Genomic DNA, 14,602 nt, shown 5'->3' with positions numbered 1-14,602 from the left:
CAGGCTCCATGCAGGGAACCTAACCTCCTGGGTCTCCAGGATCACGCCCTGGGCCAAAGGCGGCACTAAACTGCTGAGCCCCCAGGGCTGCCCGAGAATGATTTCCATAGAGAAAGAAGCTCAGAAATTACACTTTTGATTCTAAACACAGCAGCTTGGGATGCCTAGGTGACTTGTAGGTTAAGCTGCTTTCAGCTCAAGTCATGATCTTAGAGCCCAGAGACTGAGCCCCACTAGGGCTCTCTTTTTAGAGGAGAATCTACTTCTCCCTCTCTGAATCTTCCCCTGCTTGTGCACGCTCTCACTGTTGCTCACTCTCTACCCCTCTCAAATAAACAAAATCTTAAAAAAACAAAAAATCACAGCAGCTTAACAGTTGAAGAGGAGCTGTTGGAATATTCTGGACTCAGTCAATGGCAACTGCATTACAGACCCTGGCATTAGGATACAATTTTCCCTCTGGGTTTCAAGTTCAAAGGCCAACCTCCTCCATTAAGGATGGAAGGGCTTGGGGTACCTGGATGGTTCAGTCAGTTAGGCACCCCACTCTTAATATGGTTATGGTCTCAGGATCATGGGACCAAGCTCCCACCAGACTTGGCACTCTGTGAGGAGTGTGCTTGAGAATTTTTCCCCTCTTCCTCTCCCTCTGCCCCACTTCCCATGTGCTCTCGCTCTCTCTTTCTAAAAATAAATAAATAAATATTTTTAAAAAATGAATGGGAGGGCTGGGTGGATGTGGTATCAATCTGTCCTGAACATCAATCTTCAAAAACATCAATTCAATATAAATAAATCTGGGACATAATGTAAATTTCTGTCTTAAGATGTTTTTTTCAGAGATGCCTGGGGGCTAGTTGATTAAGTGTCCAACTCTTGATTTTTGTTCAGGTCATCCTGGGCCTGGAGCCTGCTTAGATTTTCTTTCTCCAGGCCATCTGGATGGCTCAGTTGGTTAAACATCTACCTTTGGCTCAGGTCATGATCCCAGGGTCCTCTCTCTCAAATGAATAAATTTTAAAAAGAATCTTTAAAGAGTCTCTCTCCCCATCTCTGCCCTCCCCTTCTCTTTCCCTCTCTAAAAACATATATATAAATAGGGCAGCCCAGCTGGCTCAGCAGTTTAGCACTGCCTTCAGCCCAGGGCCTGATCCTGGAGATCCAGGATCGAGTCCCACATCAGGCTCCCTGCATGGAGCCTGCTCCCTCCACCTATGTCTCTGCCTCTCTCTCTCTCTCTCTCTGTGTCTCTCGTGAATAAATGAATAAAATCTTTAAAAAATATATTTAAAAGATGTTTTTTAGGTTCCTTTATAGACATGTTCAGTGAGGGGAGAAAGAAGGCGCTCAGTCATCTCAAGTGAAATACAAAGTACTCTGAAAGCGTACTTTGAAGTACGTATATTGAAGAGTTACTTAACCCTGAGTTTGGCAGGGTCAGGAAAGATGTTCCTAAGGAAGTGATGTCTAGGTTGAAGTGGAAGTGCCCTGGTAAAGGAAGCCTGGAAGTAACAGTGCAAGAAGGAAATGGAGGTATTTCTGTCTGGCTGGGGAATGAAGAATAAGCTGGTGTGGTGCTGACAGAGAAATATGAAGACACAAGGCCCTGAAGGGCCTTCTACAAAGGCTGACCATATAATTTATTGTACAAACTGAGATATTTCTTTTCTTTTCTTTTTGTTTTTAGAGAGGAAGAGAGAGGTAGGGGAGAGGGGCAGAGGGAGAGCTAGAACCGTAAGCAGGTTCCACATCGAGCATGGAGCCCGACTCAGGGCTTGATCTCACAATCCTGAGATTGTGACCTGGGCTGAAATCAAGTCAGATGCTTAACCAACTGAGCCATCCAGGTGCCCCCAAACTGAGACATTTCTGAGAATGAAATAAAACCATATTACTAATTATAAGGGACAACAGGAGTAAACCAGATTGTCCTGAGCAAATTGGGACTTATCACCCTACTCATAAGTCATGTTCAGGTGCCTGCACCTCTGTGAAAGCATAGATCTCTTCTCATTTTTCTTTGTATATTTTGCCTTAGTGACTTCATCTATACTTGCTTTATTTGTCCATTTCACAAATATTTGTCCAGGATGTGCTCAGGGGCACAGAAGTTACAAAGAAAAAACATAGTGTCTGGGGCGCCTGGGTGGCTCAGCCGTTGAGTTGAGTGTCTGCCTTTGGCCCAGGGCGTGATCCTGGACTTGGGGTGGGTCCTGCATTGGGCTCCTTGCTAGGAGCCTGCTTCTCCCTCTGTCTGTGTCTCTGCTTCTTTCTCACTGTGTCTATCATGAATAAACAAATAAAATCTAAAACAAACAAACAAACACACAGTGTCTGTCCTCAAGCTTTGTCTAAAGATGACACACATCCAAGAAAAAATTTTAATACAGTTATACAACTTTAGTCCTGGCCTTTCCTCTGAGCTCTAAATTCATAGATATCATTTCCACTCAGACTGCAAAAGACAAATCCAAAATAGAACTTTTAATTTCTCCTCCAAATCTGTTCTTCCTACAGCTGATCTTACAAATGATGCCACTATCCACTATATTGTTGAAGGCAAACACCCAGGAAAGCACTGCCTTCATCAGTGTTATCTTTCCTCTCACTGTGCGTTTTAATTTCTCCACATCTTTCTTAAGCACAATGACTAAATTGGGGCTTAGAATTCTAATGAGGGCCTAACATCAACTGAAGCAGAAGTATGCTTGAGGCTCTTGAATGCTATGTTTTCAAATGAATAGATCCCAGTATTAAGGAATTGTTTTCTTCCACAATAGTACAACATTAATGACTCATATTAAATTTGTTGACAATCATGACAACCAGATCTGGATATGTGCCCTAGCCAGTCTCAAAAAAACTTCAGTGAAGGTGAGAAAGACATGATGGTAAGTCCTCATGTGTCTGACCCTATCTCTTCTTTGTAGAGGTGATTGCAAAGGTGTAAAGGTGTAGGTGAAACACCAATGCTGATAAACTGTTGTACAATGGCTGTGTAAAAGGACAATTAATGCTTTGAAGAATAACTTTAATGTTTCTACCATCTTACTCTCCACACAGCTGCCAGTGTGATCCTTTTAAAATAAATCTGATTACGTTCCCCACCACACACCGTGGAGTCTTATATGAGCCATTTCTGTGAAGAAACTGCTCTAAAATACCTATAATACTCAACAAAACTAAAAGACAACCTACAGAATGGGAGAAGATATTTGCAAATGATATATCAGATAAAGGGCTAGTATCCAAGATCTATAAAGAACTTATTAAACTCAACAGCAAAGAAACAAACAATCCAGTCATGAAATGGGCAAAACACATGAACAGAAATTTCACCAAAGAAGACATACACATGGCCAACAAGCACATGAGAAAATGCTCCGCATCACTGGCCATCAGGGAAATACAAATCAAAACCACAATGAGATACCACCTCACACCAGTGAGAATGGGGAAAATTAACAAGACAGGAAACAACTGTTGGAGAGGATGTGGAGAAAGGGGAACCCTCTTGCACTGTTGGTGGGAATGTGAACTGGTACAGCCACTCTGGAAAACTGTGTGGAGGTTCCTCAGAGAGTTAAAAATAGAACTGCCCTACGATCCAGCAATTGCACTGCTGGGGATTTACCCCAAAGACACAAATGCAGTGAAACACTGGAACACCTGCACCCCAATGTTTATAGCAGCAATGTCCACAATAGCCAAACTGTGGAAGGAGCCTCGGTGTCCATCGAAAGATGAATGGATAAAGAAGATGTGGTCTATGTATACAATGGAATATTATTCAGCCATTAGAAACGATATATACCACCATTTGCTTCGACATGGATGGAACTGGAGGGTATTATGCGGAGTGAAATAAGTCAATCGGAGAAGGACAAACATCATACAGTCTCATCCATTTGGGGAATATAAAAAATAGTGAAAGGGAATAAAGGGGGAAAGGAGAGAAAATGAGTGAAAATTATCAGTGAGGGTGACAAAACATGAGAGATTCCTAACTCTGGGAAACAAACAAGGGGTAGTGGAAAGGGAGGTGGGTGGGGAGTTGGGGTGACTGGGTGACAGGCACTGAGGGTGGCATTTGACGGGATGAGCACTGGGTAGTATGCTATATGTCGGCAAATTGAACTCCAATTTATAAATAAATACATAAATAAAATAAAAATAAAGTAAAATAAAATACCTATAATATGAATCCACACTCCTTGGCAAAATGTTTTCCAAATTGTTAAACCCTAAATAGAAGTCTTCTTCTGTCAAAACATAAAAAATCTGATTACTCCTTTGCTTCCAACTCTTCTGTGGTACTCTACCACATTCCCTCCCAAATCTAAAGTCCAACCATGGCTTATGACTTGATGTACAATCTGGTTTCTGCCTGTTTCCCAACTTATTTCTCTAATTTGCTGTGCTGTAGCCACAGGGGTCTCCTTGCTTCTTCAACAGGCCAAGCAAGTCCCTATCTCAGGGCCATGGCAATTGCTGCTTCTCCTAGTTTCCCTCTGGAAATCCATGTGCTGCCACTCTTATTTAATGATTAGGTTTCTGCTTATGTGCTCTTTCAAATAAGTAAGCCTTCCCTGTCTACCTCATCTACTCAAGTCAGGCAGGATGCTCAGTCTGCCCTATAACCCCTGGGGCCTCTGCCACAGGACCCCGGCTGGCATGCAGTGGACCATGCCCACATCACTCATCCATTTATTCTTTTTTATTTTTTTCCATAAAACTTGCCACATTACCGGGCATGATCTAATATTTAGTAACATGTATGTTGTTTCTTATCAATCTCCCCCACTATTATATGAGGCAGAGACTGTTTTGTTCACCGCTGAGTTCTCAACACCTGGAAGAGTGTCCGCTCGTTAAATATTTGTTGGCTAAGTGACTAAATAGATTTGCAGGATACATCGAATGTAAAAACTACACTATATTGTATCTACTGACATGATACACAGGAAAATGTCTGGAAGAGTATACCAAAGTGTTAACTGTTTGTTTAAAACGGTGAGAGCTGGCTTTCACGTTATTTTCACTTGGGTGAATGTTCTGATTATTTTTTAGCACAAATTTGTAGCATTCGTATACTAAAAGATGAATAAAGAGGCCACACCAGCAGAAAATGCAAATGAATTCAAAGCGAGGTTGGGCACATTTATGAAAGACTTCTAAACAGGTGCAACAGCATAATGGTGAAGATTATCACGGCTTGAATCCCCTCCCCAACACGTTCGGTTTTTTTTCTTTTCCCCCAACACTTTCTAGCCGTGTGTTCCCAAGTTACTTATAAGCCAGTCTAAATGTCTTCACCTGGAAAATGGGGGTAATAATAGTGCCTGCCTCATAAGGTCGTTTTTGAAGATTACATGACACCAAGGATGTGACCACCTTTGTACAATTTCTGGCATGCAAGAAATAAATACTTGACAAATGGCAGCTATTATAATAATTAGTAGTAGTAATAAGAGACGTTGGGACGTACCTAACCCTCAAGATTGACATCAGAGTGGACCACCACATCCTCTCATCATCGCGCCTCAATCTGGGCCCCTGAAGCCCAAAGAGGGGATGATGGTTCTTTCCAAAGAGGAGAATTTCGACGTTCCAGAAGCATCTGAGTAAAACGTACCCTGTTTACCCTTACACCAGTCAGTCTGGTTAATCCACGAGCAGCACTGCCAAGCCCCGCGTGGCCTCAGCTGCCTTCGCTGCAACAGGGGCGGCAGAGAGGGTTGGGGGTGGGAAAGTTAGAAACACAAAAGCAGGACAGAACCGGCCCGCTCCACCTCACCGCACTCTGAAGCGGATCGAACGGCGCCACGCACCGGCAAGCCTCCGGCGACCGCCAACGCGCCTCGCGCAAAAGGGACTGCCGCCCGGACTCAGTCAGGCAGGCCGCTCACTCCGCCCTTGCCCCCCCCGGGCCTCTGCCACAGGACCGCGGCTGGCGCGCGGCGAGGCCGGGGCGCGGGCCGAGGGGGCGGTGGCGGCGGCGCCGCGAGGGCCGGGGAGGGGCGGCGGCGACGCGCTCGCGCCTGTGCCGCTCGGGAGCGAGCACGCACCCCGGGGGCGCGCGCGCGGGTGGCTGCTCCTCGGCGCGGAGGAGGGGACGCGGTGAGGTGAGGCACGAGGCGTTGCGGCCCGGGTGGCGGCGGTGCGCGAGCCCCTCTCGCGGCCGAGGGGGTGGCGGGCACGGCGAAGGGGCGGAGGGGGAGGGGGCGGGCTGCGGGCCCTGGCGGCCCCAGGGGAAACGCGGCCTGCGGGCCCGCAGACGGGCTTGCGGCGCCGGGCCACGCCACGCCTGGGGGAGGGGGGCGCGGGCCCGGCCTGACCCGTGGGGCCCGCCCCTCGGCGTCCCCGGCTCGCCCCGCCCCCTGGGCGGCCCTGCGCCGCCCCGGCCTCGGGATTGCTGTCTCTGCTGGGGCGCGCCTAATTACGCCGGGAACAGCCGCCCTGTGTGGTGCACCTGACCGACGTTACTTTTTCCAGTTTTCAAGTAGGCCTTGCAACACTGGGTAGTTCAGCTCCATTTTGGAGCTGAGGCCGACTGAGGCTCAGGAAAAATGACTTGCCCAAGATCATACAGCTTCAGGAACGAAGTGAGGAGCTCAGCCTCGTCTGCAAAACTACAGACCCTGCACCTGTCTGTCCCCTGCACCACAGCGAAGGCGGTTCTTCGCGGTGCCTCCCTTCCTCCTCCTAGGGACTTTGAATTTGACAGATGTTAATTTGGAGCTACCACCCATCCTTTCATGGATATTGGTGTCAGAAATGTCTCTTGTGAGAAAGGAGAGGAAAAAAATTCTGCTTATTGCAATATTGTGCTCATGACATGAAGAATGTATACATCCATTACTTGACCGTTAGTATTAACCTGTGTTGAAGTGTCGCTGCTGTTTACTACCTTTCAGACATTGTGCAAGTACCTGTCTTTCAGAGCTTCATTTCCTTATTTGAAAAAACAGCATGTCTGAAGGTTGTGAGGATTTATTTATTTATTTTGTTGTTGTTGTTGTGAGGATTTAGAGAGATAATCCACATACAGTGAGTGGTTCCACAGTACCTGGCACATGAGTAAAGTTCACTTGGCCTTTTTTTTTTTTTTTTTTTAAGATTTTATTTATTGATTAATGAGAGACACACAGAGAGGGGGGCAGGCTCCACGCTTGGAGCCCAACATGGGACTTGATCCAGGGTCTCCAGGGTCAGGCCCTGGGCAGAAGGCGGCGCTAAACTGAGCCACCGGGCCTGCCCTTGGCCATTATTTTATTAACGAGTGCATAATACCCCTTGCTAAACCCATTTTTCTTCAAAGACTAACTTTTCCTAGGACTAGAGGACGGCATCCTATCCCAGCCCACTTAAAAAGACAAGTTCATTGACAGCAATGTTATCTGAATGGCATATAGACTTAATGGTGAATTATACTCCCGGCTCAGCACGCCAGATGAAAGAAGTCATTCCAGGAGAATTAAAGATGAATTAACCTTTTGTAAAATTAACATTTGTCCATTACATTTTATTTCTTGAGTTCTTTCTCTGGCATTTGGTACATACGGATATGTGCTGGACAGTAGTTCCTGCTTTCATTTAGTCTAGAAATGGGAAAAAAATATGCATTCAGAAGTAATCCCCACAAAGTAGACTGTGATGCCGGAAAAGAGAAGCTGTGGGACTATAGAAGAAGGAGAGAGGTTTTCTTGAGTTAGGGTGAAGTAGGATTTCATTTCTACCTTCACGAAAATACTTTGTATAATGTACAACAAACATTAAATATTTGTTCAGGGCAGCCTGGGTGGTTCAGTGGTTTAGCACCACCTTCAGCCCAGGGCCTGATCCTGGAGACTCGGGATCATGTCTGGCATTGGGCTCCCTGCATGGTGCCTGCTTTGCTTCTCCCTCTACCTATGTCTCTATCTCTCATGAATAAATAAATAAAATCTTTAAAAAGAAAAAAAAAGGGTAAATGAAAAAACTCTAAACAGTTGGGCCATCCTTGGGGGTGGGGATCTCAATAGCCAGAGCTCATGGACCAAATTCTTTGATTAGTGAATAACTGGGATTCAACTGCCTTCTGCCCTTGTATGTCTTACTCAAGACTGGGATTTTCATAAGAGATCTGGTTGCTTTAGCTGTCGGGGTGCGGTATACAGAATTGTGATTGGTAATCCCACCAGGACCGTATGAAATGTGGGTGAGTCAGTTTCCCAAAGGAAAGAAGGGTTAAGGAGAGAAGTGATACTAGATAGAGAAAAACAGTAATTGTTTATTAGAGATATGTAGTCATTATGCAGGGCTTACTAGGGGCCAGGTACCATGGTACATTTATATATGGATTTTGATATTTAATCCTCACAGTAACTTTAGGAGGTAGATACTATTTCTCATACCCGCTTTACAGAGGGAATACAGGCTTATAAAGACAAAATAATCGGGGAACCTTACTGGCTCAGTCAGAGGAGCGTGTGACTTTTGATTTCTCGGGGTCATGGGTTTGAGCCCCACATTGAATGCAGAGATTACTTAAATAAAACTCAAAATAGGGGCGCCTGAGTGACTAAGTCAGTTAAGTGTCTGACTCTTGATTTTGGTTCAGGTCATGATCTTGGGGTCATGGGATTGAGCCCTGCATCAGGCTCTGAGATTAGTGGGGAATCTTCTTGAGATTTTTCTCTCTCTCCCTCTGCCCCTCCATGTACTCTCTTTCTAAAATAAATCTTTTTTAAAAACCCTTAAAATTTAACAAAATAATTTGCTTAGCATTGCAAAGCTAGAATGTGGTAGAATTGAATATGTTGCATTTTCTTCTCTATATCTTGTTCCTTTGAATTTTTTTTTTAAAGATTTTATTTATTTATTCATAGAGACAGAGAGAGAGAGAGAGAGAGGCAGAGGCACAGGCAGAGGGAGAAGCAGGCTCCATGCAGGGAGCCTGATGTGGGACTTGATCCAGGGTCCCCAGGATCAAACCCCCGGCTGCAGGCAGTGCTAAACGGCTGCGCCACCGGGGCTGCCCTCCTTTGAATTATTTCCTGATCTATGTGCCGTTTTTGTTTATTCATAGGGGATCATCAAGCTTTGATGTATGTGTTGGCCAGTTCTGACATCTCCTTAAGGGAGCGCTGCATTGAGGAAGATCAAACAAGACTGTTTGCAAATTAGGGAATGGACCGTTTGGGTTCCTTTAGCAGTAAGTATAGTGGCAACAAGCCCCAGGTGAATATTAGCAGCAAACTCAAGTGGAAGTTGATCAAAGAAGAAAAATAAGCACTTGGAAGTTAAAGCCCTGCAAATCTGATCCTAAAGGAATAACAGTATCAAATCAAAATAAAATTAACCAATACTTATTGATTGCTCACTAAACACATGACACAGACATATCATCCTAGGTCTTGTAAGAAAACTATGCTCAAATATAGTATGATTAACCTGCAGTTAGACTTAAGAAAGCAGTTGAATTTCTCTTTAGAACCAATAACATATTTTAGATGCCTTGATAAGAAATAATGTCAGTATGGAATAAAAGACATGCTTCTCTCCCCCCTTTCCTTTTAGGTGGAACTTGTGTTCTAAGAGTGAACCACAGTATAATAATAATGCAGGAAATTGTATGTGTATGAAATAAATTCAGGCAGCCATTGCTATGGAGAAAAAATATACTGCCTCTTCTTTGTTTATGATGAGAAGAGATTTGGCAGAAATAGAAATTCTATTGTTAGATGTTAGTAGTGCCGCAATGAGAAGAAACAGAAAGGCACTCTGGGGTATTGTTTCCTTTTCAGCAATTTCTTAAAGGACCTCTTATTTGCTCTCTTATCACATTCCCTATCTATATAAATTTGGGACAGAATGAAGTCTTCAAACACATCCAGTTCAAATCTCTCGTTTTACACATGGAGAAAACCTAAATGAATTTTCCTGATGCTTAAAGTGTAAACTGAAATCATTCTCGTTCTCTTTTTAAAATAATTTTTAAGGTTTTTATTTGGAGATAATTTCAAACGTACAAGAAAATTAAAAGAATAAGATTAAGAACCAAGGGATCCCTATATACCATTAATCTCTTACTCTATTTGTGTGTATTCTCTGTTTATCTGTAAATATACGTATAAGTACCTCTATATGATTTATATATATATATAATATGTACAGGCAGACATAGACACTGCATTTTTTTTTTTCAGAATCATTTAAGGGTAAGAGACATATATCCTGGCCCTTTACCCTACACACTTTAGTGTTTATTTCCTAAGAATAGGGATATTTTATTTATTTATTTTTTTTTTAAAGATTTTTTTTTTTAATTTACTTATTCATGAGAGATACAGAGAGAGGCAGAGACACAGGTAGAGGGAGAAGCAGGCTCCATGCAGGGAGCCCGACGTGGGACTCGATCCCGGGTCTCCAGGATCACACCCTGAGCTGCAGGCGGCGCTAAACCACTGCGCCACCAGGGCTGCCTGGGATATTTTATTATATAATTTCAGTAGAGTTATCAACTAGTAAATTTAACATCAATTAGATATTTTTATCCAATCTATCGTCTATAGTTCATTCAGTTTTGTAAGTTGACTGAACAATGTCCTTTATGGTGTTTTTTTTTCTTCTAATACAGAACACAGTCAGGGGTCAAGTCTTTTTTTTTTAGGGGTCAAGTCTTATATTAAGTTGCTATGTATCTTTAGCCTCCTTTAAACTGAAACATTACCACAGCCTTTGTCTTTAGTGACATTGACACTTTTGAAGAAGACAGGCCCTTTCTCCCTCTCATTTTTAAAACAGAGGTTTCTCGTATTGGATTTGTTTGGTCTTGCTCTGTACCTCACTGGTGATAATGGTTTTGAAAACCCAGTCATGGTGTCTGAGTTCTCCGTTGTGTAATTTGTATTTTTCCCTTGCATGTAATAAATAACCCATAGGGAGACACTTTCAGGCCATAAAATATCCCACTCACCAAAATTTCTCCCTAGATTTAACATACATTATGATTTTTGCCTGATCCAATCTCTACCATCATGCAAAATCATGTTTTTCCCCCAGTTCCAGCACTCTCTGCATTTGCTAGTTAGCACTTATATATATATTATTTTACAATTATATTGTTACGTGTAATATATATATTATATAATTTCTTGATTATATAATCAAGAGCCCTGTGTCCATTATTTAATTGATGTTTTTATTTATTATAAGTGTGGACACACAAATTACTATTTTATCAAGGTTTATATTTCTTTATCATACTTAATTATTTTGGCTTTCAGATTGTCCCAGTTTGACCTCTGTGAGTTCCTTCAATCTGGCTCCTACATCCTTAATCACACCCACCACTTTTTTGAGCGTTTCCTTACCTTTTGGCTACATGTTCCAGGTGCATCTTGCATCTTCTCTGCCCCAGCCCTGGAAGCAACCACTTCTCTGAGGAACCCTGGTTCCTTTTAGAGAGGAGTGACATTAGAGATCAAGATCTGGTCATTGCTCATTACTACTAGCATATCTTTGCATCTTGGATCCTTGGCCCACAGAGCTATGAAATATATGTGCATATATGCCATATGCATATATACCAATACATACACTTTTAAGAAATCATGAGTTCACATTGATACCTCAAGTTCATCTTCAGAGGCTTTTTCCTTGTTTTCCCCCATTCTTTATTTGTGTGTCCTTTCCTCTGTGAGAACCTTGGCAGCCAACATCAGCACGTTTACTCATTTGCTCAGTCTTTTAATACATCCAAAATTATGTCAGAGTTGCTTTTTTACCTACCACTACATAAAACAGACCTCCTTCCACAAGTTCAAGATTTGTTTGCATCACCCAAAACTGAAGGTATATTGTTAAGTGTTCATAAGTTTAGATTTTGTTTTTCCTTTTTCAGTGTGGTTATAGTATTCTGAAATACTATCAGGTTCAGGGCACCTAGGTAGCTCAGCGGTTGAGCGTCTGCCTTTGGCTCAGGTCGTGATCCCAGGGTCCTGGGATCAAGTCCCACATCAGGCTCCTGGTGAGGAGCCTGCTTCTTTCTCTGCCTGTGTCTCTGCCTCTCTCTCTCTCTCTGTGTGTCTCATGAATAAATAAATAAAATCTTTTATAAAAATTAAAAAGCATAGAAGATACTATCAGGTTCATCTGTTCATACTGTTTTTAGTTTTCCCTTTTTATATTTATTAATGTGATTTTTAAAAATAAATTTGTAGAATATAAGTACACTTCCAAAAGTCAAAACAATAAAATATATATTTGGAGAATGATTACTCCCTCCTATGTTTCTTCCATTCCATTCCCCCTCTGCCAGCTCTTTGTAGGTATCCAACTTCATTGTTTCCTAGTTTATCTGTCTTTTATTTCTTTTTGTGAAAATAAACAGACATGTTTGTTTGGGGTTTTTCCCAAACAAATGTGTACATTTTTACAGTGTGTTTTTTTTCATTTAATAGAATCTTCTGGATATACTATTTTAGTTTATAAAGATAGTTCTTTCTTTTTTTTTTTATAGTTGCATAGGACTCCATTGTTTAGGTACTCCATTGTTTGTTAAACTACTATTCTTCAGTGCTTGGACATCGAGGTAGTAGTTTGTAATTCCAAATAATGTTCTGATGCATTCCCATCAGCAATATATGAGAATGCCTATTTCTCCACATTCTAAGAAAGTATTATCAGGCTTTTGAACTTTTGCTAGTCTGATGGGTGAGAAGTTCTCAGTATAGATTTCTGTTATGAGTGAAATTGAGTGTCTTTTCATATGTTTAAAAGGGCCATTTTTTGGTCTATCTCTTTTTCTTCTAATTATCTTTGTTTTACAATAGGATTTTTGTTCTTTCTTTTTTCCCCTCAGTTTTTAAAAGTTTTTATATAATGGGGACTTTAGCTCTTTGTCTGTAATATGTTTTCAAATTTTTTTTTTTAGCTTATTTGCCTTTTTATTTTGCTTACGGTGTTTTTTGCCAATAAAGTTTTTTGTTTGTATTGTTTATGTAGTCAAGTTTATTAATTTTATTGCCTTTGGATTTTGAATGATGGTAAAAAAGCCTTTCCTTACTCTTAGGTTATAGAAAAGTTCTAGAATATCTTTGTGAAGGATAGTTTGACTATCAAAAACCCTCTGTGCTCAACAGTTCTAGTTCTAGAAAAATATATATTCTGAAGAACACAATAGCATTCTTCATAATAGTGAAAAATTGGAAACAATATAAGTGCCCACCAGTAGAGAACTGATTAGATAAGTTGTTTTCAACCTTAGGAGGCCCCATGTTTTCTTTTTATAATATTTTTAGAGCTCATTTACTCTTTGGAAATGAAATACATAGGTAACATAACACATCTACATCCATGATGTCAAAGAAACAGAAATAATAATGGCTTAACCATAATACAAAGAATAAACAAAAGAAAATAATGAACTAGCATAATTTATTTTAAAATAATATGTACCTCAATATGTTTAGACATGATTTCAGTAGAAGACATAATGACTTAAGTAGTCAGATGCTTGCACCCATATGTTGAATCACTGTGACTCTTACAACTACAAAAGCAGTGACTCATGTGTGTTGTATTGGTGACTCAGAAATCCCACAAGCCTGAATAACTCTTGGTAAAGTTCCGAACAAAACAAGATATAATCTCCTGTAGAAGTACATGCAGTTGCCTTCCTGGAAAATTAAGTACATATTAAGGCTGTCAAAAACATTTTGTTTTATATGTAACATGGAATTAAGTTCTAGGTCATGTAATTATGAACAGGTTTTTCATCATCTTGAATGTCTGATAGGACATTTCAAAGTTGTATAGGACACAGGCCACTTCTTTGTTGTGTGGGAATGTCTTGAGCCTTGTAGAATATCTAGCATCCCTGCTCCTCACCTGTTAAATGGTAGTAGTGCTCTCTAGTCATTGTGACAACAAAGGAAGCATTTCCTCAGATTTCCAAAATGCCTCCCTAGGTGGGCAGTTCAAAACTATTAGGTTAGATGATTGTTACAGTGGAATAGTATTCATCTATTAAAGAGAACAAGGAAGATGTATGTACTGTCATGAAAGATGTTGACGGTATATTGTTAAGTGGGAAAAAAGGCTACAAAACATCGCATATAGTATCCCCCCCCCCTTTTTTTAGGATTTTATTTATTTATTCATGAGAGACACAGGCAGAGACATAGGCAGAGGGAGAAGCAGGCTCCCTGTGGGGAGCCCATTGCAGGTCCCAATCCCAGGACCCCAGGATCATGCCCTGAGCCACCCAGGCACCCCTATAGTATCACTTTTATTAAAATATATACACACCCATACATGGAAGAAAGGCTGGAAATCAAAATGTTAGTAGAGAATGACTTTATGCTTTTCTTACATAAAAATTTTAAAGCTGGGATCCCTGGGTGACGCAGCGGTTTGGCGCCTGCCTTTGGCCTAGGGCACGATCCTGGAGACCCGGGATCGAATCCCATGTCGGGCTCCCGGTGCATGGAGCCTGCTTCTCCCTCTGCCTGTGTCTCTGCCTCTCTCTCTCTCTCTGTGTGTGACTATCATAAATAAATAAAAATTAAAAATAAATAAATAAATAAATAAATCCTCCTTGATTCATGTAACACTG

General features: G+C 41.6%; 3 protein-coding genes across 7 annotated transcripts in view; 2 read left to right on the top strand and 1 right to left on the bottom strand.

Annotated features, from left to right (window-relative positions):
- The window catches only part of C12H17orf78 (chromosome 12 C17orf78 homolog), a 48,194-nt gene extending 44,906 nt beyond the window's left edge, over positions 1-3,288 (top strand). For both annotated transcript variants that reach the window (XM_041723750.1, XM_041723754.1), the window contains one exon: positions 3,064-3,288. The gene's annotated coding sequence lies outside the window, so the exon portion shown is untranslated. The remainder of the gene's footprint in view (positions 1-3,063) is intronic.
- The window catches only part of ACACA (acetyl-CoA carboxylase alpha), a 294,471-nt gene extending 288,659 nt beyond the window's left edge, over positions 1-5,812 (bottom strand). Inside the window, exon 1 of the mRNA XM_041723740.1 lies at positions 5,489-5,812. Within this exon, the coding sequence (XP_041579674.1) occupies positions 5,489-5,526 (38 nt within the window). The 5' untranslated portion in view covers positions 5,527-5,812. The remainder of the gene's footprint in view (positions 1-5,488) is intronic.
- A 185-nt stretch (positions 5,813-5,997) lies between these two features.
- Positions 5,998-14,602, top strand: part of TADA2A (transcriptional adaptor 2A) — a 52,458-nt gene continuing 43,853 nt past the window's right edge. For 3 of the 4 annotated variants that reach the window (XM_041723747.1, XM_041723748.1, XM_041723745.1), the window contains exons 1-2: positions 5,998-6,125; positions 9,071-9,196. In XM_041723747.1, coding sequence (XP_041579681.1) covers positions 9,172-9,196 — 25 coding nt within the window. In that variant the 5' untranslated portion in view covers positions 5,998-6,125; positions 9,071-9,171. The remainder of the gene's footprint in view (positions 6,126-9,070; positions 9,197-14,602) is intronic. The other variant, XM_041723746.1, reaches the window with a different exon arrangement.

This window comes from Vulpes lagopus, chromosome 12 (genome assembly GCF_018345385.1).
Source record: "Vulpes lagopus strain Blue_001 chromosome 12, ASM1834538v1, whole genome shotgun sequence".
NCBI lineage: Eukaryota > Metazoa > Chordata > Mammalia > Carnivora > Canidae > Vulpes > Vulpes lagopus.
The sequence above is the reverse complement of the archived record's forward strand: the minus strand, read 5'-3'. Positions and strand labels throughout refer to the sequence as shown.